This window comes from Eretmochelys imbricata, chromosome 3, assembly GCF_965152235.1.
Source record: "Eretmochelys imbricata isolate rEreImb1 chromosome 3, rEreImb1.hap1, whole genome shotgun sequence".
Classification (NCBI taxonomy): domain Eukaryota; kingdom Metazoa; phylum Chordata; order Testudines; family Cheloniidae; genus Eretmochelys; species Eretmochelys imbricata.
The window spans coordinates 89,474,513-89,499,642 of record NC_135574.1 but is presented as its reverse complement, the minus strand read 5'-3'; the positions used below and the strand labels follow the sequence as shown (position 1 = coordinate 89,499,642).

At 46.3% G+C, this 25,130-nt stretch overlaps 3 protein-coding genes across 4 annotated transcripts in view; 1 reads left to right on the top strand and 2 right to left on the bottom strand.

Annotated features, from left to right (window-relative positions):
• TRAPPC3L (trafficking protein particle complex subunit 3L) overlaps positions 1-18,250 on the top strand; it is a 42,718-nt gene extending 24,468 nt beyond the window's left edge. For both annotated transcript variants that reach the window (XM_077811714.1, XM_077811713.1), the window contains 2 exons: positions 17,018-17,203; positions 18,131-18,250. In XM_077811714.1, coding sequence (XP_077667840.1) covers positions 17,018-17,203; positions 18,131-18,250 — 306 coding nt within the window. The remainder of the gene's footprint in view (positions 1-17,017; positions 17,204-18,130) is intronic.
• LOC144262079 (calcium homeostasis modulator protein 5-like) lies at positions 4,082-16,285 on the bottom strand. Its single transcript, XM_077811715.1, has 2 exons — positions 15,746-16,285; positions 4,082-4,471 (listed from the first exon to the last, which is right to left on the bottom strand). The coding sequence occupies exons 1-2, from the start codon at positions 16,283-16,285 to the stop codon at positions 4,082-4,084; spliced, it is 930 nt and encodes a 309-aa protein (XP_077667841.1).
• A 2,133-nt stretch (positions 18,251-20,383) lies between the features above and the next one.
• On the bottom strand, positions 20,384-22,672 carry LOC144262375 (calcium homeostasis modulator protein 5-like). Its single transcript, XM_077812136.1, has 2 exons — positions 22,133-22,672; positions 20,384-20,776 (listed from the first exon to the last, which is right to left on the bottom strand). Exons 1-2 carry the CDS (start codon positions 22,670-22,672, stop codon positions 20,384-20,386), a joined length of 933 nt encoding a protein of 310 aa, XP_077668262.1.
• Positions 22,673-25,130: the final 2,458 nt, after the last annotated feature.

Sequence of the window (25,130 nt, the reverse complement as noted above, 5' to 3'; positions counted from 1 at the left end):
TCTGCAGACTAAATAAGCCCTGTTCCCTCAGCCTCGCCTCATAAGTCATGTGCCCCAGCCCCCTAATCATTTTTGTTGCTCTCCGCTGGACTCTCTCCAATTTGTCCACATCCCTTCTGTAGTGGGGGGCCCAAAACTGGATGCAACACTCCAGGTGTGGCCTCACCAGTGCTGAACAGAGGGGAATAATCACTTTCCTCGATCTGCTGGCAGTGCGCCTGCTAATACAGCCCAATATGCCTTTGGCCTTCTTGGCAATGAGAGCACACTGCTGACTCATATCCAGCTTCTCGTCCACTGTAATCCCTAGGTCCTTTTTTGCAGAACTGCTGCTTAGCCAGTTGGTCCCCAGCCTGTAGCGGTGCATGGGATTCTTCCTTCCTAAGTGCAGGACTCTGCACTTACCCTTGTTGAACCTCATCTGACTTCTTTTGGCCCAATCCTCCAATTTGTCTAGGTCACTCTGGACCCTATCCCTATCCTCCAACTTATCTACCTCTCCCCCAAGCTTAGTGTCATCTGCGAACTTGCTGAGGGTGCAATTAATCCCATCATCCAGATAATTGGTAAAGATGTTGAACAAAACTGGTCCCAGGACCGACCCCTGGGGCACTCTGCTTGATACGGCTGCCAACTAGACATCGAGCTGTTGATCACTACCCATTGAGCCTGACAATCTAGCCAGCTTTCAATCCACCTTGTAGTCCATTCATCCAATCCATTCTTTTTTAACTTTCTGGCAAGAATACTGTGGGAGACAGTATCAAAAGCTTTGCTAAAGTCAAGATATATCACATCCACCGCTTTCCCCATATCCACGGAGCCAGTTATCTCATCATAGAAGGCAATCAGGTTGGTCAGGCATGACTTGCCCTTGTTAAATGCTAAAAGAGAATCTGTTTGATGTAAAAAGAAAGCCCTTGAAGACAAAATTAATACATTTTTCTAATTAAGTGTTCATTCTTGATGTCCTTAATCAGTCTTTAGGCAACCTCTCCCCCATCCCCTGGAGTTCAGAGTAAACATTGAAGGACTGGATCTATAGTTGTAAAGGTTTGTTTACTGTGTGCTTTCTACAAGTCATTGTGCTCAATACAGGGATAGCTGGATGAAATTTAATGTCCTGTGATATATGGGAGGTCAGACTAAATGATTTAATGGTCCATTCTGGTCTTAAACCCTGTGGATTTTATGACTTTCAAGGAATGGCCAGTTTTTCAAAGATTAACACATTCTATATCTACCATTCCAGGTTAAATAATTGTAATCTAAAATTAGTGTAGTAAGACAAAATTCATTAATGTGTATCTGAATTTCTGGAAGTCTCTGTACTTCACCTACTTGTTAGAAAGTGAAAGAGCTCATCAGCATTTCCTGTCAAAACACAGATATGGTGTTTGGATGACAAATCAGTGCTTAGGCCTATTTGAAAAAGTACTTAAGTACATGCATGTGCTTAAATCTCATTTACTTCAATGAGACTTAAGCACATGTTTAAAGTTAAGTGCTTTCTTGAACAGGGATGCTTTCCTGAATCAGGGCAATAGCCCCAAAATTGATTTCTTTAAAGTACACATGCATTCCTTGCTTCCTCCACAAGTCTTGTAGGTGGTCTGAAGACTGTGTGAACCATCCATTATTTTGCTCACAGAACATCCAAAGCACAAAAGCCCACATTTGCTGTGGGTTTGACTGAGGATCTGTTTCAATATGGATTTCTCGCATAAGCACAAGCTTTAGGGCTGTACCCTGTAGTGCTTCCTTATGCAGAACTCATGTTGGTAACAGTTGAATTTTGCTTGAGCGAAGACTGAATAGAACTGGGTGAACTATTTTTAGCAAATAGTGTATTCAATGAATCTAAGCCCCTTTTCAACTCAGGAATTATCCACTAAGAGACTTCCGTTTGCACTAATTTGTTAACTGAAATTATTCAATGAATAGTTTATACAAATATAGTTCAACCTGTGAATTTCTCACACACTGTTAATATGACTGTTCCTTCACTTATTCACTGTTTACCATTTGCTGTTCACAAAGTAAGACGTGTCACCTAAGAAACAGGATATTGATTCTGCCTCCTGATTGGAAGATTCTCAAATCCCAAAAGAGCCTTGTAAAGAGATGCTCAGATACTATAGCAATGAAAGCCATATCTGTGCCTAGAAAGCTACAGACACTTTCAGTACTAATATAAAATATCCCAATATTTTCTCTTACCAGGAACAGTCTGGTAAATACAAAATTAATTGTGTGAATGTTTGTGGAAAGCAAATAAAAGGGACAAATCAGACATCAAGAATTATAACATTCAAAAACCAGTCGGAGAACACTTCAACCTCCCTGATCACTCAATAACAGACCTAAAAGTCGCAATTCTCCAACAAAAAAATCTTCAGAAACAGACTCCAATGAGAAACTGCAGAATTGGAATTAATTTGCAAACTGGACACCATTAAATTAGGCTTGAACAAAGACTGGGAGTGGATAGGTCATTACACAAAGTAAAAACCATTTCCCCATGCTAATTTTTTCCCCTACTGTTACTCACACCTTCTTGTCAACTGTTTGAAATGGGCCATCCTGATTATCACTACCCAAGATTTTTTTCTCCTACTGATAATAGCCTACCTTAATTGATTAGTCTTGTTACAGTGTGTATGGCAACACCCATTGTTTCATGTTCTCTGTGTATATATATCTTCCTACTGTATTTTCCATTGGATGCATCCGATGAAGTGAGCTGTAGCTCACGAAAGCTTATGCTCAAATAAATTTGTTAGTCTCTAAGGTGCCACAAGTCCTCCTCATTTTTTTTGCTGATACAGACTAACACGGCTACCACTTTGAAACCTGATTTAAAAACAGTTCATCTGTGCAGAAATATGATCTCTTTCATGATCGGGGAGATTGATGGCAACATGCTACATAAAAGCCTGCCAGTCACCCAAGGGAAACGAGCTTGATGGCTGCTTTGCATTCAGTTTTTACAATATTTCTAAAAACTCTGGAGAAGGGAAAAAATGGTTGTGACCCATGTTCTGAATTCAAAATCCTTATGAGAAATCACAGAGCTATGTGATTAATTCACTTATTAGGAACCTTGATACCACAGTCACCTCACCTGTACTCTGACTGCTAATTTATCTCACCCCAGATTTATTTTAATTTTCCAACATTTTAGCAGCTGCAGACTCTCAATAAAATCAGCCTACCACAAAAATATTTTGTTCTCTATATATGTGGAATTTCCTCTGTCCTCTTCAGTTTTCCACTGGACCAAGGCCAACGACAGACAAGATTCTACATTCCTGCACCAGAGACATGTTTAAGTCCCAACATTGCAGAACCCTCCAGAAGCAGAAATGGGAGCTTTCTACCATTACACAGGAAGGATTCCCAGACTTCCAATGGGAGAAAAATAAGAATAATGCATTATTTAAATTAAATAGCCACCTTTGGTATTTTCTTAATTTAAATGATATGAGATGCTATATGTTGTACACAAAGAACTATTGCATTTGTTGACGTTGAACAAATCATCTTATCAAAATCTATGCTGAATTCTTTGTGCTGTTGGGGCCTGGTCTAAAGCCCACTGAAGTCAACTGATAGATTCCCATTGACTCCAGTGAGGTTTGGATTAGGAGTCTGAAGCACAGAAGAACTTTCTTTCCCCCTTTCTTGAGCAGGCATATAGTTGGGAAGGATGGTGTGCCAGTACTGGTTTAGTATGGCATGATGCAGCAACTCATTTGCATGCCATAGGCAGTCCAAAATGGCATTCCTTATGCGCATGACCTCACATATATGGTGTGTGCAAGGCCACGGTGTGCAGAGGATGCCATTTTGGGGCCGGATCGGAATCATCCCACAGGTTGCATTTGCGTTGCCAGTTGGATGGCGCACAGTTGGTTGGGCATGCAATGTGTGCGATGCACTCATAGATGGCGCGGCACTGGTTGGGAGAGAAAGAAAGAATGGAGAAAGAGAGGCCACTATCAGCAAAATATAAAGATTAAGACTGTTAAAATTAAATCACATTAGCAAAATATTTAAAAAGACTGAACATGGCTGTTAGCTATACTCTTTCCCGTCCACCTACGAAGTCCAGCATTGTCTCTCTTTCCTCGCTGATGTCTTTCTTGCCATCTTCGACCAGTCTATGAAGGGTGCTGTAGTGTTGCTCACTGCTGTTGAAAGAGTAGAGTTGAGAAGCGTCTTCCCAGGCCTTGAAGGTTGGCATAGGAAAGGCGTCTGGTTCTTTGTTCTCAAAAAAGCTCATCAGGTTTCGTTCACTGAGTTTGGTAGAATATAGCTGGAAAAGTTGTTCCAATTGTTCTCTCTCCTTCTCTATGTAGATCCTCCAGAACTTCATTTGGAGGTGGCTGATTTTAGATTGGCACCTGGCACAACAGGTGGTTAACAGAGACAAAAGAGCTGTAGTGACTATGATGCACCACCCTAGAACCTGGAAAAGAAAATAAACAAGCCATGCACTTAAAAAAAAACAACCCTGAATCTAAATTTCACTTAGATCAGAAATAACTGACAGTCACAGTTCTTCATGTTGAGGATACAGTATTCTTTTCCCAGCCTCAGTATGGATCTCTTAGCCACAGTGTAGATCAATATTGCATATTTCTTTTTATTCATTTTGTACCCAAAACTCGCACTGATGTCAACAGGAGTTCTGTATTTTGAGAAAAAACAAATATATATATATATAGATAGATAGATATATAGATATATAGATATATAGATGCCATAAGTGAGGATCAAGAATACTGAATACCCTACATTTTTTATTTTGCCACAGATTTGTGTGGTTTTTAAATTATTATTTGTTATTTGTATTACTGTCGTGCCTAGAGGTCCCTACTGAGATAAGGGTTTCATTGAGCAAAGTGCTGTACGTGCACATAATAAGAGACAGTCCTTGCCTCAAACAGCTTACAGTCTAAATAGAGAAGACAGATAAAGGGTGGGAGAAAGGAACCATATTAATCCTATTTTGCCAATGGGGTACTGACGCACAGAATGATTAAGTGACTTGTTAACAGTTACAGGAAGTGAATCCAGATCATCCAAATCTACTGCCTTAACCACAAGACCATCCTGTGTCTTTTATAGTTTTCTTAACTGGCTGGTAGAAAAGTCAAAATGATCAGCCAAAGCATTTTAAAAATGCACAGCATTGTTTTAAAAATGAAGCTTCCCTCTTGCAGGAATGGTGTCGTATTTATATAAACCCATCTCACAAAATAGGTTAGAGAAGATGGTATCAAGGTCTCAGCTGCTCAGAGTTCAACACAGAAATATATGGGTGTATAACATGTTTGATATTGCTCAGTGTGTTTCATCACTCCAAAGAAAATGTATGTCTGGAGAAGAGGGCAAATTAGCACTACAGCTGGGTGGGGAACCGTTTTCCTGTCCCACAAGAATTTTTGAGATTTCAAAAAGTATTCCCATCCTGAATTGGGATGGAAAGTCAAAAGCTTACAAATTTTCACACATCAATAATATGGGAGGAGTGTGTATCAATCATCAATAATATGGGAGGAGGTTAAATCAAAATGTTTTATTTCAATTTTTTAATGATCTTTTTTAGTATAAGTTAACTAAAACTTCAAAACAAAAGCCATTTCAAACAAACAACCTAAAACTTCCTTCTAAAAATGTCAAAACAGGATGTTTTGACATTTTAAAAACTTTTGTTGTCAACATTTCTTTTATTGAGAAATTTGTAGAAACCAATCCTTTCCTGCAGGATTTCAACCAGCAGCTCACAGACCGGTGCTCTAACCACCAGCCCCACACAGACATACCGCAGCCTTTCCAAATTGAAATGCTCAGCTGACAGAATTCCATTGTGCAAAAATGTGTGTTTTCATAAATGTGAAGACCTCAAATGTTGCTGTAAAATGGAATTGTCATTCTCCAGAGAGCTGTAATAGTGATGATATGGAGATCTGCAACCTGTCATGTATAAATAATTACCAGGTAAAATCTATATTTACCTGAGAGAAATATATAAACAATTTCCTCACAGAAATATGTGAAACAGAGCATGCTGATGAATCATTTGTTTTTTTATTGACTAAAAAATTTGAGGGGAGGTGTTTAAAGAACAGCCTCATTTTGCTTATTTTCAAATCATGCTGGTACTACCTGGAAGAATTTTGACATGAATTTTTTCCCATATAATCCATCCTTTTACCACTTCAGTGCTCCCCTCTGACATGGGGAACTCTGTGCTTCTATGATCTAGCTGCTCATGCACAATCAGCTAGCTAGATAACTTTCACTGTTTCCCATATATGCAACTTAAGACCAATAGACACACGTCCAAGCTTTTAATTCTAATTTTCTGGACTCTGATTTTTGTGAACAATAAAATATCCCCCTGCACTGTTTGTAACCCATACATTGCAGGATTCTTCCAGTGCATGAGGACCTGAAAATTAACCTGTCTCCAGCATTGGCAACTGTTATACATTGATGTGACTGTTGTATGATGATAATTTTCTGACTCTGCAGGATATTTCTTCTGCTTGGGATGCAGTAACTTGACATGCATCTTTCCCTCCTTTCCTTTCTCTTTTTAATTTATTTAGTTCTTTTTCACCAAGTTTTCTTATATCACAAAGCAATGAACAAACATAAAATAGAATTGTGGGATATGAGTGGGTAATATGTCTTTACCTTTGTATGTTCTTTGTTATTTCATTGTAACTGTTATAGTTCTATTTTCCTTCCTATAATAAAAACATTTCATACAGATGTGAAACTAACTAGTCCATTTTCAATATCTGAGATGAGAGAAATGCAAAATGAAATAAGCCTTTGTGACAGGGTCAGGCCAGATGGCTATAAGAGAGTAATTTTTTTTTGAAGCAAAAAATGTTTTTATTTGCATAACACACTTACAAAGTAAAAACAGCAGCATATGCAATGTGTAACACAGCAACCAATCACAATTGTTTTCTCATTAGCTTCAGGAGAGGGAAGTGTTCAAGCTTGCCCGGGCCCAGAGCGGGGGGCTTCCTCGACTCTCGTGGTCTTCCACCCCCTCGAGTTACCTGGTGCCACGCCCGAGTGTCACCAACAATTCCCTCCTCTGAAAGCACCCAACAAGAGGGGCAGACTGTGGGGTGGACAATCCAGGGGGTGGGGGTCACATGCACCCACGTGTGAAAGAACCCCTCTAGGGTGGTGGTGTCTGCAGCAGCAATGGCTGGGGCCCCTTACTCTCTCCCCCAATCAAAGGGTCAGACAAAAGGACCCGGATGGGGACACCAAGCAGAGAATCTCGGACAGCGCCCACTGCTCCTCAAAAGCATCAAGGGAATCGGTGGACGCCGCCCAGAGGAACTCCGCCCGGATACGTGAACAGACCGAGGATCGGAAAATGGCCCCACAGTCACAGGAAACTCCATCGGCCAACCTCTTCCCTCTGGTTTTATAGATGGCCGTTTTAGCCAGGGCCAGGAGGAGGTTAACTAGGAGATCCCGCGACTTTGTGAGGCCACGGATAGGGAGTGCATAAATAAAAAGGTGAGGGGAAAAATGCAACCAAAAACGTAATAGGAGATTTGTGAGGAGCTGGAACAGGGGCTGCAGCCTGGCGCACTCCAGATATATGTGCGCCAGGGTTTACCTCACACCACAAAAGGGACAAATATCTGGGATGGGAGTGAAATGTGCCAAGTACGTGCCCGTGCTCACAGCTCCGTGAAGGAGCCGCCAACTGATGTCCCCGACGGGCCTTGGAACGAAGGTGGAATATAGGCTGGCCCACCGGGGCTGCTGACTCTCCAAAGGTGGCAGAAGGTCTCGCCACTTTGTGTCGGGGCAGGACACTAGGGTGAGGGCGTGAAGGGTATGGAGCGTGAGCGTGTATAGATGTTTCCTTGGCACGGTTTGGAAGCGTACCAGCTGCAGTTCATGCAGCCAGCTCGCAGTGAAGGGGTGGGGGGTCGACTGGATCTGCGGGGCAGGGATCCAATTAAAAAGTCCGGCAGGCCTGGGGTAGAGGGTGGGCAGGGCGTGCCCTCAAACAGGACCTGGTCGAGGTAAGCTCGAGCAGCGGGCGGCAAAGCAGCCTTCACCTCCTGAAGTACGCGCTGGGGGGTACAAGGTCTGGAGAGCCCCATGCGCCGGGCGAGCATCAGGAGATCCAGCCAGTCTCCCTGGTCGTAGTCCAGGAGGTCTCCGACTCTTGTGACTTCTGCCAGGATAAAGCTCTGGCACACCGAGCGGGACTCCGCCACCTCCACACAGAGCTGGGGGTTGTGTAGCAGGGGTTCCGCGAGGAGATCTGCCCCCTCAGTGGCCGCCACGGACCTGGTCGTTAAAAACAATTTCCAAGTCCGGAGAAGGTCCTGGTAGAAGACCAGCAGCCCGGAGAGGTCTCACGGAAGACCTCCCGGACGGAGATAAAAGAGCTGCCGGTCATATCGAAGTCCTCGGATGCGGTGCAGGATGGTGTGCGCCAGTGTGCTCCACGCCGAACTGCCTGCACCATAGAGGAGTCTCTGTAGGGCCTGGAGGCGGAAGACACGGACCTGAGTGTGTAGACACTTCAGGCCTTGTCCTCCTTCCTTCAGGGGTAGATGAAGAATCCCTACAGGGGCCCAGTGCATCCCTGACCAAAAGAACCCCAGAATCGATGTCCGGAGGTTGGTCAGGAAACCCGGGGCCGGGACCAGGGTGTTGAGCCGGTACCAGAGCATGGACAGGACTAGTTGATTAAGCACCAGCGCTCTCCCTTGGAGGGAGAGACATCGAAGTAGTCCCGTCCATTTCTGGAGCCGCTCTATCACGCCGCCTTCTAAATTTTCCCAGTTCTCCAGTGGAGAGGGATGCGTGGCGGAAAGGTAAACGCCGAGGTAGAGCAGCGGACCCGCGCTCCACCGGATGGTCTGAAGCGCGGGTGGGAGGGAGCTTGCCTGCCGCCAGTCTCCTACCACCAAGCCACAGCTCTTGATCCAGTTGACCCGGGTGGAGGAGGCTGCCGAATAGATGGCCTGGCAAGCCTCCACCCGCACCAAGTCGCCGGGGTCCTGGATCACAAGAAGCACGTCATCAGCGTATGCCGACAGGACCAGCCGCAGCTCTGGCTCCCGCAGCACCAACCCTGTCAACCTCCTGCAGAAGAGACAGAGGAAGGGCTTGATCACCAGAGCGTACAGCTGGCCTGAGAGGGGGCACCCCTGCCGTACTCCTCGCCTGAAGCTGACCGGTTCGGTCAGCGTCCAGTTGAGCTTAACCAGACACTCTGCGGAAGCGTACAGCACCCAGAGAAAACCCACAAACTGGGGTCCGAAGCCAAACGCCTGCAGAGTGCTCAGGAGGTACCCGTGGTCCACCCTATTGAACGCCTTCTCCTGATCTAGGGACAGGAGGGCGAACGACAGACCATCTCTACGCCCGAGTTCCAAAAGGTCCCAAACCAGAAATAGGTTATCAAAGATACTACGGTCCGGGACGATGTAGGTCTGGTCTGGGTGGATCACGTCCGCCAGCACAGACCCTAGCCGCAGCGAGATTGCTTTCACTACGATTTTGTAGTCCGTGCTGAGGAGCGAGATGGGACGCCAATTTCGTAAATCGCAGAGGTCCCCCTTCTTCTGCAATAAGGCGAGCACAGCTTGCCTGCACGAGAGAGAGAGGACCCCGCTCTGCAGAGACTCAGCCCAGATGGTGACTAGGTCGGGGCCGAGGACGTCCCAAAACACGCAGTAGAACTCCATGGTCAGCCCGTCCATGCCTGGAGACTTATTAGTGGGCATACAACGGAGGGCTTCCGAGAACTCGGCCAGAGTGAGAGGCAACTCTAGCTGGTCTCGGTTGCTCGCGCTGACCATAGGGAGCTCCTCCTAAAGCACTCTGCAAGCGCTAGGGTCGGTCGGATCCAGGGAGAAAAGACTTGCGTAGAAGGCTCGGGCCCTCCCGCACATCTCCGCCGGTTCCGTGAAGGGGGTGCCGTCTTCTGCCAGGAGGCAGGTGACGTGTTTCTTGGCCCCCCTTGTTTTCTCCAGGGCATAGAAGAAGCGGGAGCCGCGATGCATCTCCCGAAGGAGGTGGATGCGGGATCGAACAAAGGCGCCCCGGGCCCAATGGTCCTCGAGAGCCCGGAGCTCCTCCCGCTTCTCCCGGCACGCTCCGCAGAGGAGCGGGTCTTCGGGGTTGGCGGCCAGACGCCTCTCCATCTCCAAGACCTCCCGTTCCAACTGCTCTATTGCCGCATTTCTCCATCGGCTGGTGCCCCAGGTGTAGTCGCGGCAGAAAAGCCGGGCGCGCACATTCCCCAGGTTCCACCATCGCCGCGCTGAGGGAAAGGCACGCCGCTGCCCTCGTCAGGCCAGCCAGAATTCCCGGAAGGACATCACGAAGCCCTCGTCCTCCAACAGGCTGTTGTTAAAATGCCAGTAGGCCGGCCCGGCCTCTCTGCATAGAGGGAGGCTGTCATGGTGGCTAGGTGATGGTCAGAAAATGGGGCCAGCCGAATGCTGGAGGAGTGGGCTCGTGAGAGATGGAAGTGTGATAGATAAATGCGGTCCAACCAGGAGTGGCTCGACCGATGGGCTTCCACCCGGACAAAGGTGAACGTGGAAGTGTCATCCGGGTGGTGGTCACTCCAGATGTCCACTAGGGAGTGATGTTCAGCTATCTCCCAGAGGGTGTCTGCTGTGGCCGGGCACTGCTAGGTCCCCAAGCGGTCTGGCTCCTCGAGGGTGGTATTAAAATCCCCTCCCAGGACCAGGCACTCATGAGAATCTAAGGTGCCGAGGAAGGCGGACGCCTGCTGATAGAATTGCAGCCGCTCCGGGCTTGATGTCGGGGCATAGACGTTAACCACAAGCCCCTCTATACAGACCCGGAGTTGCAGCAGGCAACCCTGCACGGCCTCGGCGACCCCTAGCACCTCGGGCCGTAGGTCGGGAGAGAACAGGGTCGCCACTCCAGCCTGCCGAATCGTGGAATGGCTAAAATAGACCCTGTCCCCCCACTCCAGCCGCCAACTATCTTCGGCGGTCGGATCCGTATGGGTCTCCTGCAGGAAAATCACAGAGTACCCTCCCTCCCGAAGGAAGGAGAGCACCTGGGACCTGCAGAGAGCCATCCTACAACCCCGGGTGTTCAACGTTGCGATGGTGAGAAGGGTCATGGGGAGGGCCGGGGGGGATCCTCACTGGCAGGGATGCTTGCATCCCCCAGCGGGCCGCGCGACAGTCCCTGACCCATCCCGAAGGGGAGTAATTGGTCACGGAAGATGCGGACCCACCAGTAGGCCATGGCATCCTGCTTCCCTGTCCCTTTACCTTCTCCCATGAGGGCCCTTGTGGCCCGGAGGATTTGAAAAAAATCCCCCCATCGCTGGAGAGCAAGCTGTACCTTGTTGCGGGAGCCATGGACATCCTCTAAAAACTTCCGCAGCTCTCCTCACAGCTCATGGGAGGGGAGAGTTACGGTTTCCCGGTTGTTCCCCAGCGGGGCCCTTGGTGCAGCCCCGTGGCCCACTAAAATGGACAAGCAGGGTGCGGACCCCCGACGGAGTGCCTAATGGGCTGGAGCTTCTAGGCCCGTCTCAAACCCTGGGGCAGTAGGGGGCGGTGGATGGAAAATAGCAGCCCCTAATGGGTCGGTGCAGGAGAACGCAAAAGCTGCTCCCTGGGGGTCATCGGTTGGAAAAAGGAAGGAGACAGCCCAGGGGCAGCGATAACATTGCAGGAGGTAGACTGGATAGGGATAGGGGCAGGGGCAGGATCAGAGGCGAGGTTCTGGGTTTCGGGAAGCGAGCAGCTGGATGATGGTGCCTCCCGATCAGGCTCGAGGGTTAAGGGGTAGGGAGGGAGCTCTCAGTGATACCAGGCACAGACTCTATGGTGAATTTAGCAGCTACAGCATCAGGAGGTGGATTATCTTCTGTTGGTCCCCCGCCCGGAAAGTAAATCGATTGCTCCGCACTAACGGGGGGTGCCCCTGGCGGCTCGTGTCCCGGGCGCATGGCGCTGGCTGTCACCTGAGCAGGCTCAGTGGTCGTTAGCGGGGTGCCATCAGTGGCCGGGTCTATGGAGGAGTCCAGGGGCTCCTCGGAGGTGGGAGCAGAAACAGCAGTTAGGGGGAGGGAGCATGGGGAAAAGAGAGGTGGAGTGAGGTCGCCCAAATCGAGGTTTTCTGGCAAAAGGTCGTCCTCCCCCTCGGCGACCGGGGTCAGATCTAGGGCCTCGATCTCCTCGAACATGGAGGAGAGGACATTTACCATCGCCCCGGGGTTCTCCCCGCTGGCACCAGCCATGACGGTTGCCTTGGGGTTCACGGGGGCTTCGGGTAGGGTCTCGGAGGGGAGGGTCTCCCGTGGTGGGGAGACACTCCCTTACGATGCTACCACGACTTTCCTGGCTGACACTGGTGGATGGGACGCACTTGTGGGCAAAGCGGAAGGTTCGGCATCGGTTCCCCCCTTCCTGGTCTTCCGGGGGGCCTCCGCCTCGGGTAGAGGAGGCGGAGCTCAAGCCTTTCACTTGCCTCGCTTCCTCTGAACTAGGGCCCAGCCCTCCATCGCATCATCTGGCGGCTGGTTAGCAGGGGTCGTATCAGGGGGTAAAGGCGATGGCTCAGGGGCTTGGGCGGGGGACAGTGGGGCGGCATAAGGGAGGGAGGATTCTCTCTGGGGCAGGCTCTCTCCCATGCCTGGTGGTATCTCTGCCCCACCCTCCTCCATGGGCCCTGCCAGGTTGTCAGCAGCGAGGGCAGGGCTCTCCCGCTTGTCTGGGCGCTGTAGGGGAGGTGCCCCTTGGGCCTGAGCGGGAGAAGTGGTGGTCCGAAGAGGAGGGGGGGCAGGTTCGGGTATCGAGTGGCCATGGGCATCGGCAATGACGGGGCCGATGTCCTGCCGGGTCTCGGGTATCCCAGGTGCCCCTCCTTGCTGGGCTAAGGGGCAGTCCCTCCGGACATGCCCTGATGCCCGGCAGAGGTAGCACAGGGCTTCCCCCGTGGAGAAATACACCCAGTAACGGGCCTCCTGGTGGGGGACTAGGAAGGACCCCTCGAGCGCCTCTCTGTCACGCGCCGCCGACGGCAGTAGAAGCTGCACTTGCCGGCGGAAGGAAAAGATGTGACGGAGGGTGGGGTCCTTTCAGCCTAACGGGAGAGGGCTGATGACAGAAACAGGTTTCCCCAGGGTGGAAAGGGCAGGTAACAGGACAGCACTGGGGAGAAAAGGAGGGACAGAGGTCAGGACCAGGCGGACGCCCAGGTCCTCCAGCGGCTCTAGGGGGACAAACAGCCCCTCCCCCCCCCCCCCCCCGCCAGGCCCCTCTCCACCGCCTCCTGGGTGGCAGCCTCCGATGCTAAGAAGAAGACGACCTTCCCATACATTTTGGAGGCTGCCATAATGGCCGAGGGCCCCACCACCCTCGCCAATGCCCGCACGTAGGTCTCCACGTGGGGTGAGGCGGGCACCAAGAGGCATCGGAAACGGTGCTTCCTTGTCATGGTGGAAAAGGGGCCCTGGCCATTGTTGATGGTGGTGGAGGTGGTTGGCGGGAGAGATGACGAGGCGGCAGGCGGGGGGGCTGCGCTGCCTGGGCATACGTCGTGGGGGGGTGAGGGAGGGACACCCGCAGAGCCGGTGGAGGGGTCAGCGGTGAGGGACGCCATGGTCGGTGGCAGGGCCGCAGCAGTGGGGGTGGCCCCTGCCATGGAGGGCCTGGTGATTTTAGCAGGGCCTTTCCCCTTCTTCTTGCCCTGGCCTTTCCCGCGGGCTGCAGGGGCTCCCCTAGAGTCTGGGGAGGCGGTGGGCATAGCAGCGGCGGAGGTCACCCCAGTGCCCTCCATTGCCGATGCCCCAGTGGGGGCGGTGGCAGGTGGTTAACTGGAGTTGGGGTCAGGTAAAAAGGGACAGACTGTGGGATGGGCAGTTCAGAGGGGGGCACACGAATCACCATCCAGAGAGTCCTGTTTGGTTGGCTAGTGCTTCTGGCCCACACGGTGGAATCAGGGCGAGAAGCTAAGTCCAGAGGCAGATGTTAAACAGCCAGCAATGACGATGGAGGGGGCAGTGATGAGGATAGTAGTGTGGGGGGGGACACAGATGGATCGGGGGGCAGCTCCATGCCACACCCCCTGTGTCCCTACAAACACAGTCACGACACAGACAAGGCCTCCCACAACACGAGAGCACAGTTTGAAAGTTACTCAGTCTTGGGCCACCTCCACAGCGATTTGTAGATTCCCCGGGCGGTGTTCCTCTGGTAGACGGCTGTTTCCCTTCCTTGTCCAGGCTTTCTTTTTCACAGCTCCAACATTCCAGGGATGCCGGAGCAGGTGATAAGAAATTCTCTCAGCCGGAGACGGGTCCACAAACAAACAGCAAGCAGCTGGGTCTGGGAGCTGGGTCCTTCCACTCCCCCCCTCCAGGGAGCAGGTCAGCAGGCCCCCCCTCTCTCAGGGTGGGGGGTTTTAGCTGGAGCGGCAGCAGCGTCTAAGGGCGGGCGGGGGCTGGGGGACTAACAGCCGGCCGGCAGCCAGCCACCACTCTAGCAACAGCAGAGAAAGAAAGAAAAACAACAAAAAGAAAAAAAAAAGGGAGAGAGGTGGGGAAGCCGAAAGCAGGGGCAAAAAGCAAGAAAAGCCCAGGCCAGAGGGTAGCAGTAGGAGAGCAGGCTAAGTAGGTCCCTTTTCCCTGGGTAAGGTAACAGGGAAAGTTCCAAAACAATCAGGAACCTTCTGGACACAATTAAGACAGGCTGATTAGAACACCTGCAGCCAATCAAGAAGCTGCTAGAATCAATTAAGGCAGGCTAATCAGGGCCCCTGGGTTTTAAAAAGGAGCTCACTTCAGTTCGTGGTGTGCGTGTGAGGAGCTGGGAGCAAGGGGCACTAGGAGCTGAGAGTGGGAATGCAGAGTGTTGGTGGACTGAGGTGTACAAGCATTATCAGACACCAGGAGGAAGGTCCTAGGGTGAGGATAAAGAAGGTGTTGGGAGGAGGCCATGGGAGTTAGTAGCTGTTGCACAGCTGTTCCAGGAGGCAGTCTAGACAGCTGCATTCCACAGGGCCCTGGGCTGGAACCCGGAGTAGAGGATGGGCCCGGGTTCCCCCCAAATCCTCCCAACTCCTGGTCAGACACAGGAGTCGACCTGGACTGTGGGTTCAGAAGAACGGCCAAGCTGAGGGCTGCCGTGAAGCTCCAAGGTGAGCAAATCCGCCAATAAGCGCAAGACCCACCAAGGTAGAGCAGGAACTTTGTCACACCTTATAAACTGTTTACAGGAAATCAGCTGTTTAAAAATAGCTTTGGTTTTAACAATCTAAGATGCTATTTGTAACACAGTTAAAAATCTATCATTGAATTTTTTAAAAATCTGATAGTATCTCTTCAACTAAATGACATCCTAGAGATCTGACTTTTTAATTACTTCAGCCTTCTCTATCAATGCAATACATTCTTCTCCCAAGAGTCACTCTCCTCCACTAAAGAATAAACTTTCTGATTCCAATTTTCTTACTCGTGTTGATTTCAGTGATCTACTTGAGGAGTAAGACATTACTCAACTTGAGCAAGTGTATAGAATCTGCCCCTCACCAATTCGATATTGTTTTGTTGCATTGTACAGGCATTCTGATTTTAAATTACTATGTTAGCACCGATGTTAGGATCTCATGCTGTTAAATCCAAAGGTAATACAAAACTTTATTCTAAATAACAAAGCAATTATTCTGTATTTCTTACCTGAGACTGTGCTTGAAGCGTCAGTTTTAATTCCTCACTCTCCGAAGAGGACATGGTGGTTTTGCCACAAGCTACTTTGTTCAGCTCTTCCCAGCACCTGACAGATTTGTTATTGCAGAGTGTGTTTAAGTACCCTGGATATTTCAAGCCACTCATGGCACATTCATAAAAAGTTCCATTGAGCAAAGCCACAGAAAGCCACATCACAGGAGCTATCAGAACATTTAAGGTGATTTGTCCAAAGACATAAAAGAAACGGCAGCTGTTCCCTTTGGGGAATATTTTCCTGGGATTCAAACAGCAGCCTGTGAAAAGTTTCCACATCCTGCTATTCATGAAATACCCAATAACTAGCAACACCCAGGCTGGGGCAAAGAGAAATACCAAACCATAGATGAAGTTTTCATTGCTGCAGGGACACTTGAAAGCAATGAGAGAAAATAAACGTTCGCTTCCCACGGTCAGTAGAGCCATAAAACTGTAACCAATGGCAGTTTTCCGGTTCATAAGGAATTTCAGAATGGTTTGGATACCATCCATGTTTGATTTCCACAAAAGAGACAAAAAATGAGGCTTTGTTTATTGTGCAGCAGTTTATAGCAATGTATTAGGGAGGAGCTCTTGAGAAGAAAAATACCCAGCCAGTGTCTGGTTTAGTGCAGCCTAGATAAAGTGATGATGTCACTGTATATCCTTCCTCACAAATACACCCATATGGGACTAGCTACTGGTGAAGCAGATTTTGCATATCGACAGTATTATGAATCTGTATTGCTCTGTTGTCAAATAAAAACACAATCTCCATTATCATTCCTGGTATTTGACTGTAGCTTCACATGAGAATGAAACAGAAATACATAGTAGGTGATCATGGGAATTCTTGAGCAATGATCAGTATTTACAGAAATATACTTAAAAAGCCTGGATCCAATTTGGATTTCACATATATTAGCAAAAATGAAGTCTCACTCTGCTGAAGCCAATGGAATGACCCCAGAGTAAAACCCTGTATGTGGAGGGAATCAGTGCCCCTTTATTACACTATTTGGAATCCAATATAGGCCCACATTCTCTTCTGTGTCTAGCTTATGTGGGGTACAGCAGAGTGGGAAGCTGTCAGAGAGCCAGTCATAGCTCCCTGATTCTCTGTCTGGCCTCAGCCCTTACTGCTGTTCTCATTGGTAAACTGAACAATAGAATGTAGCATCTAAAAGCTTCTAGCCTGTTTTACACTCAGTAGTTTCAAGTGGCACATTTTTTGTTCCTTTACAGGTTGCGTTCAAGATGTACCTTGGGATTACCCCTAGTGTGAGCTGCAGTAACACAACAGAAAATGAATTCTTCTTAATGCTGGACAAGAACCCTTTAGTGGACTTTGTGGAGGAGCTCCCAGCAGGACGATGTTCACTTTGCTACTGTAACCTCCTTTGTGGTGTTATTAGAGGAGCCCTGGAAATGGTAAAGAACTGGACACTGAATTTTTGTATATCTGTTGTTACTTATAGATATAGGAAAGTGGAACTATAGGATAAGTAAATGTAATATCACTTATAAATATTTAATCTCAGTATCAGACTTAGCAATAGCAACTCCTGCACCCCACCAACTATACCAAGTGAAATTATGCTCTCAGTTTACACCACAGTAAGTTCAGAATTACTCTATCCAAATAAATGGAGTTGCTCCATTGTTACACTGGTGTAACAGAGAAGAATTTGGCTCAGTAAAATAATAATTAAATGATGGTACATCAAAAACATTACATATTTTATTTTCAAATCTCAGCTTTTAGAAAAGAATAAACAGAAAGAAGCCATAACTCACATCATGTTGAACTTGCAGGGCCAAATTCAACTCTGGTATCACTTTACTGAAGACAGTAGAACTGCACCAAGGATGAATTTTGTCCACAATCTTCTTTCCTACGAACAATACCTAATTTGCCACCTAATATATATTTCCTAGGTACCATAAGAATGGAAAGTTTTATGTATAGGGCTGTAAATCAATCTCAAGATTCTGATATTTTATAAGGGTATTAACGGAAGTGTTATTTCACGGTGGGGGGAAATTTGAGATTACAATATGAAGCTCACCTGTTTTATGTTTCATGTCCTCAGAAAAAAGCAAAAACACCATTCTGACATTAGGCACTACTAACCAAAATATTGGCATATTGTTAGCAGAATGAAATTTGTGTGTAAGGAGAATATAATTTTAACTCAAATGTGATGTGCAATTCTTAAGGGTCTCTGTAGAATTCCTATATAGTGAAACTTTAGAAAGGGGCCCCTCTTGTGGTGGGAATAAACAGCTGGATGAACTAAATGAAGAAAAGGAAGAAAAATTACTTTAAATGAAGTGACAAGCCCTGTTTCTCTCCAGGTTCACTTAGTGGCAGAAGTTACCTTCGTTCAGGACAGACTGAAGGGGGACGATGTGACAGAAATAGGAATTACATTTTTAAAGAAGCTCGAAGACAAAAAGCACAAAAGAAAGAAGTGAAGCTGATAGAAGGAATCCTCTCTAACTTACGGTTTGCCCATTTTTATCTATTTAGGAAGAAAATCCACATGGTGGTAGTGGCTTCATTGGTTCAGGTACAGTCACATCTTAGAGAGGTAAAGACATCCAGAGCATGTACTCAAAATGTACTGTCACCACCTTACAGAATTCAACATAAAATCTTAAAAAGGCCCAGTCCCTTACTCCTTTCATGGGAAAATCCCATTAATTTCATCAAAAGTTTTGCCTGAGTAACAAGCGTGTGACTGGGCCCCAAATCTCCATCCTAATTCCTGTTCTTTTTCATTAGAAATGTGACTATTTTCTAGTTTGCTCATTAGTGATGCTTCAAAGACATAAAGAACTGTATTCGTTCCAATATGTTTTTCATTCTAACCCTTAGGACTGTGAACAAGAAATTGTTTTGCTATAAATTGCGCAGTTTCTCATTTCAATGCATCTTCCTTTGTTTCACTTGTGATTACGGTTTTTCCTTCATTTTGCCCAATCTGTCCCACTGAAATCAAAGAGAGATGTGATTCCACTGGGAGCAGGTTTTTCTGTAGGCAAACATGACAACATGCAGTTTTGTTCAAGTGCATATAGCAGGCCTACAGAATTTTTCTGAATAAGGGAATACGGATGCTTTTTGAGACTAAGCACCTTATGCAGCTCTAAATTGCGTGTTCTTCTTGAGAATATAGAGATTGTTAGCAAACTGAAAAAGCATGATGTATTATAATGCACAATCATCTTAAATATGAGCCTCGCCCAAGTAAACTGTAATAAAACATGCAAACACTATTGTGTCACCAATTCTTCTCTGTCGAGGTACTTACATGGCCCACATCACCTCAGTTTCTGAGCACCTCACAACCTTTAATTGATTTTATCCTCACAAAATCCTAGTGAGGCGTGGTGGTAGTGACCTAATTTTACAGATGGGAAATTGAGGCACAGCGTAGGTTAAATGTTTTACCAAAATAACACAGGAAATCTGTGGCAGAGGTTGGAATTTAGCCCAGGTCTTGAGTTCTGGTCCATTGGCCTACCACTAGACCATCCTTTTTTATCCTCCCTCGGGGAGCCAGAATTCCCTATTTTTATTACAATGCAAAATAATCAATATTAATCAATCAATACAAATGCTGCCCATGGTAAACATATGACCCTGTTACTGAAACTCTCGTCTTCATCTCCCCTTCCCGCCTTCTTTTGTCCATTATGTGCTAAAGGCAGGACAAAGCAAAGCACAAAAAATGTTTATGCATAATTAAAAAAAGAGAGAAGTATCCATTAGAGTCCACATTTCATAAAGGATGGCATTCGTCTTTGTGCTGAGAGTCAGCACAAAACCTGTATATTGCTTAATTTAGTGGGACTTAAATGGTGCCGCGCCTAGGTCTCACCTAGCATGTGAAAAAATATTTACAGGTTCAAAAGAGGGAAAAGACCATTTCCTTTAAAAATCCCAGAGTATAAAAATTCAGCTAACCACAATCTGCTGGTTCCTCAGCCCAGTGAGCTCAATGGAATATTTGCCATCGACATCAGTGGTGCAGGATGAAGCCCAATGTACACTGGCTGCTCCACACATACAGCTCTTTAACTCCTTTCAAGATGTATGCGGAGGTAGAAAATGTATAAGGTAGTTAACAAAGTACAGCACATTCAAATTAGTAAGCTCTGGCCTCAGTACCAAGCATAACGAAGCTGAACAGTATCAAATTCTACGGTTTCACTGGTTTTCTGTTGCATACCCAATTCTGGGAAAGAAGAACAATGACAGAATTTAATTTATGCAAAACAGTAACATTATGGGTGTATTTGTTTTGTATAAATAACATGAGCACAGTAGATGCATATGAGAGAAGAGGGAACATCCCCTGGAAAGCTATTTGGTTGGTCTGTGTGGGACAATGTATCCCATGGAACTACACTGAGTCCTGGGTTGTGCTATTAGACAGTGGAAGACATTTGCCATCTTGCCTGAGGAGGTGCTATAGAAGTTTGATGAGAGAGAGAAATTATGGCAGAAAACAGGTCATTACCAGAAAAACAGAAATGAAGAATGAAAAGTGAAAAAAATATAATGAGTTAACAAATTGTAATGCTAATGAAAGCTGACATTAGCTAAACTGTTTCTCCCTCATCTAAGTTTACCATTGTATCTTGTACCTCATTGGAATCATTTTCTTTCATGCTATCTTCCACTAGTTTATGAAGTGTGCTGAAGATCTGCTGGTTAATGTTGAAAGAGTCCAAAGCAGAAGCTTCTTCCCAGGCCCGGAAACTTGGCATAGGAAAGGGTTCCAGTTTCTTGTTCTCAAAAAAGCTTTTCAGGTTTCGTTCGCTCAATTTGGTAGCATAGTCCTCAAAATATTTTTCAAATTGTTCCTTCTCCTTCTCAGTGTAGATCTTCCAAAACCTCTTTTGGAGATGGCTGGTATTAGATTGGCAGTGACCATAACAAGTGATCAACAAAGACAGAAAAGCAGCAGTAACTATCACACACCACCCTACGACCTGTTAAAGAAAGGATAATTTGGTATCGAAGCACAAACGAAAGGCTACAATAAAAAAACTGATTGAAAACTCAAATTAGATCAAGAATAACTAGTGTTATTCTGGTTCTTACTGTTGCATTGAGACTGTGTTCTTTAAATGCTCAGGAGAAAAAGCCTTGAAAAGTGGTAATAAAATACAAGATTTTGAAAATAAAGTGATTCCCCAAGTGTCAATTCTATTCACAAGCAGAGTCCCTAAGGAGAATTCCTAAGGACCGTCACTATAGGCAGAGATTAAATTGGATGTCATTTTCAGGATAATATGATCTATACAGTTATGTAAATATTATTTTTCTGTATACTGCACCTTTACATTTTGAACAGCTCTAACCAAAAATTAAGTCTGAGCACTTTAAAACTGGGATTATGGACTTGATCCACAGCCCACTGACGTCAAGAGAAAGACTCCCATTGACTTTAATGGACTTTGGATCAGGCCCTACTATTATAAATCCAGAATACATGGAATAAATCTTATTGTCTGAAGTATTACTGAATGTTTATGACACACTATTATATATTTTCAAATGATTATTGTATGTACACATGAACTAACTGACTGTCTACATTACTAAATGGTTGAAAGTGAGGTACAAAATTTAAAATAATTGCTGGGGTACTTCATGTCTTGCTATAAAAAAGAGAAAGTCTAAATGAGGTCTATTCAAAGGAATGAGCCCTCTAACAAGGTACCAATATGTTTTTCTTCCTAATTTTAAGCTCAATAAAGCTTTATTCCAAAAGAATTGTCTCCTGGTGTTTAACATTGTTGTTCTACTGTTGCCTTCAGGGTCAGCCCAAGGCTTGCACAAATCCTGAGGGCTGTACACTTTGGAGGAGCCTTGTTGTATTATGAACTCCCCTACAAAATGACCAACCACTGTCCCAAAACCCTTCAAGATGAACGGAAGGAGCTTTTCCACTCCCAATCTTTGAAACCCTGCCTTTACTTTGATTAAACCTTTTGCTCATCCCTCTTCTCAGAAACGTCAAACAACCTGAATTATCTAGCCACATTGCTAAAATTCTCCCACCTCCCTCTGTTGACAAACATCCTATCAAGCCCTTCTGAGCTGCCAAACCCTTCCACACCTTGGTGTGCTATGCCGCTTATAGAAAACTGCCTGAGGCAATGGATATTTCACTTCTCACACAGTCCCACAAATCGCAGTCTGAATCCTGCTTGCATTGCACTGAAATATGTATTTGAAATTTTTTAAAATTATAGTTAAACTCGCTGGACACTTGATTTTAAGGTCTCATGATAAACAAAAAGAATAACACAAAGCATGATTTAATTAAAATGATATCTTACCTGCGATTCTGCTTGAAGTGTTAGAATTATCTCCTCAGTCTCCCAAGAGGACAGGGAAGTTTGGCCACATGCTACTTTGGGAAGCTCTTCCAAGCACTTGTTGGATTTATTGTGGCAAAGCATCTCCAGGTACTTCAGATTTTTTGAGCCACTCATGGCACATTCATAAAAAGTCCCATTGAGCAAACCCACAGAAAGCCACATCACAGGGGCTATGAAAGCCTTTAAGGTGATCTGGCCAAAGGCATAAAAGAAATGGCAGCTCTTCCCTTTGGGAAATAGTTTCCTGGGGTTCACACAACAGCCTGTGAAGAGCTGCCAGGTACTGCCATTCAGTGCAAACCCAACAAACAGTAGTATCAAGGCTGGGACAAAGAGATACACCAACCCATAGGTGTAATTTTTGTTGCTGCAAGGACACTTAAAAGCAGAAAGAGAAAATAAATGCTCACTTCCCACTGTTAGCAGTCCCATCAAACTGTAACCAATTGCTTTCTTTTGGCGACTGAGGAATTTGAAAACTGTTTGGGAGATACCCATGTTTGAACTGATGAACCCCACAAAACAGGAGAAAAGTGAGGCATCGTTGCTGGGACAAGTGCTATTTCTAGTACTTGTTTGGGTGGAGCTTTTTATTAAGGAAAAAAGCAAGTCTCTCTGGTTTGGAGCAGCTCAGATGACGTGAACAGTCATTCATCATCATTAATACATCTTTTCTTCAAAGGGCACACATACAGCAGGCCCTTCGTTTGTCAGTGGGCAAGTAGGGCAATCCTGCCTCAGGCTCAATTTTGTCTTGTGCAATTTATAGTTGTCCACTAGTTCTGGCTATTTCCTTTGGATCACACTGAGCAATGTGTGCCTTAGTGTCTACTGAGAAGTTATATTAGTCATAGAATTTTTTTCTCATTTAAAATAGCTATGAAATAATAAACAATAATTAATAGAAAACTTGGTAGTTGAAATGATCCCCTCTGCAATGGAGTCTGCTACTCACCACTCAACTGCCCCTTCTGATAGGTCATCTGGGGAGTTAACTCGCCACTGTCCACACCCCAATCAGCCCATTGCCTCAGTCACTTGCTCTGCAGTGTCTCTCTCACTAGTCAGGAGCTGCAGCGTCTCTCCTTCATGGCTTAGCCCTCTGGCCAAGTCACAGTCATTCTCCGCTTCCAGGGTCTCATCAGAATCTCTTTCCACAAAGTCTCAGGCAGACTCCGTATCCATGCACTGACTGTGCCACTCCTTCAGTGGCTGGTAGGGGAACCTAGAGCCAACTTCTACTCTGGGTTCCAGTCCAGGGACCCTCAAACCAGCAGTTCAGGTCTATACTTTCTTAGACTTTGCTGCACCTTCCTTGGACTGCTTCTTACGCTGCCTTTTTTCAGGCTTCTAGTCTCCACCTTGTACCAGAGAGTGTGACTGCAGGCTCGCCTCACTGCCACCCCCTCTATCCTCAGCTCCTAGGCTTTATAGAAGTCCCCTTGCCTGTTCCTTCCCAGGTGAGCTTCATTCACAATACTATCATTGCCCCTTAGCTCCTCAGCAGGTGCAGCCTATGGCTAATTGGCCTCTCTTAACCCCTTCAGCACTGGGTGTGGGGTGAACACCCCATCACACCCTCCCTGCCACTCTCACACTGATTCTGAATTTATGACCGTTACAGAATTTTGGCTTGTTCATCTAACCAACATGCTGTGAATGTGTGCTGTGTATCACACAAACACAAGTGGTACTGACATTTTATCACACGTAAGACACATCCTATGAAAGGACAGAATGGAGAATTTTTGGGTGACATGACTTTGACCTCCCCAACAGACATGTGACAGGATTATTACTACTGTTATTATCGACTGTCTACTTTAATGCCTAGAGTTTTAGCTATTACAGCCTTGTAGGTCTGGATACTTCAGTGCTCAGCCTGACACTTCCACTTTGCTCAGTCATCCAAGTGATTTTTTTTAGGCATGAAAGTCCTGTCCGTACACGGGCGTGAAGCTGAGTTTGAAATCATAGTTGTAAAGCAGCTTGTGCTCACACTCAGTGAAGTTACAGGGTGCAGTAGAGCAGTGCTCAGAAACCACTCTACAGGGTATCTATCCTAAAGGCTATCCCCAGGAGCACATTTTCTCCTCTTTGCTCCTATTTAGCCTCCCAGCTCCACCTTCTGGACACCAGCCATTGTACTATTTCAGTGGTGACTGAGGCAGGTTTGGGGCTAATTTATTCATTTAACGAACAATAAGAAATAACTTTCAAGTGAAGCATAATGCTGATGCTGCTGGATGCAGATGCTGATGCTACCTCTGTCTCTGCAAGATCCCTGTCTGAGGGTCAGTCTACGAAAGCCAGGGGAATGGGCTTGTCTTCATTACAACTGTCACGCTGTCTGGAGTAGCTCACAACTAAGAGAACCAATCTCAGGTCAGACTGTCAGACAATAAGGCAAACACCCAAACTGGTAGTATATTCTATAATTAGATTTCACCTAGCCAGTAACCACTGTTCCCTCCTGGATCACTATAGTAGTCTTACCATGGAGGCACAAAGAGTCCTACTTAGGCTCTCCAGTGCATTTTACCAACTAGCCAAACTGGACTAAGTGATGAAAGGTTATTAAAACAAAGAATCACCAAAGGGCCAGTCACTTACTCCAGGTCAACGGATACTCCTGACCTCTCACCAAAGACAATGTTGTAGCCAATTTCTCTAGTAAACTAACTAAAGATTTATTAGCTAAGAAATGAGAATTATTGAGAGGTTAAAGCAGATGAAATACATTATAGGTGACTCAGAGTTTGTAAATCCAAATGATTAGCAGAGGTGTAGTAATCTGCTGGTTTTCCATAAGTCTGTCAGGGCTAACAGCTATGGGGATCTCTGTCTTGTATCTGGAACACCCCCTGAAAGTGTCCAAACAGCTCAGAATCACTCCCAGAGTTCATTCTTATAGCTGTCTTCCCCAGAAAGCAGTCTGGGGGTCATGTGTTCCCAT

What these genes read in the sequence shown, in the direction of transcription:
- LOC144262375 (XM_077812136.1), bottom strand. Translation starts at nt 22,672, where the DNA reads ATGGGTATCTCCCAAACAGTTTTCAAATTCCTCAGTCGCCAAAAGAAA. An exon ending in CACTTCAAGCAGAATCGCAG is followed by an intron (nt 20,777 to 22,132) that starts GTAAGATATCAT and finishes TTTCTTTAACAG; the next exon opens with GTCGTAGGGTGGTGTGTGAT.
- LOC144262079 (XM_077811715.1), bottom strand. Translation starts at nt 16,285, where the DNA reads ATGGATGGTATCCAAACCATTCTGAAATTCCTTATGAACCGGAAAACT. An exon ending in CGCTTCAAGCACAGTCTCAG is followed by an intron (nt 4,472 to 15,745) that starts GTAAGAAATACA and finishes TTTCTTTTCCAG; the next exon opens with GTTCTAGGGTGGTGCATCAT.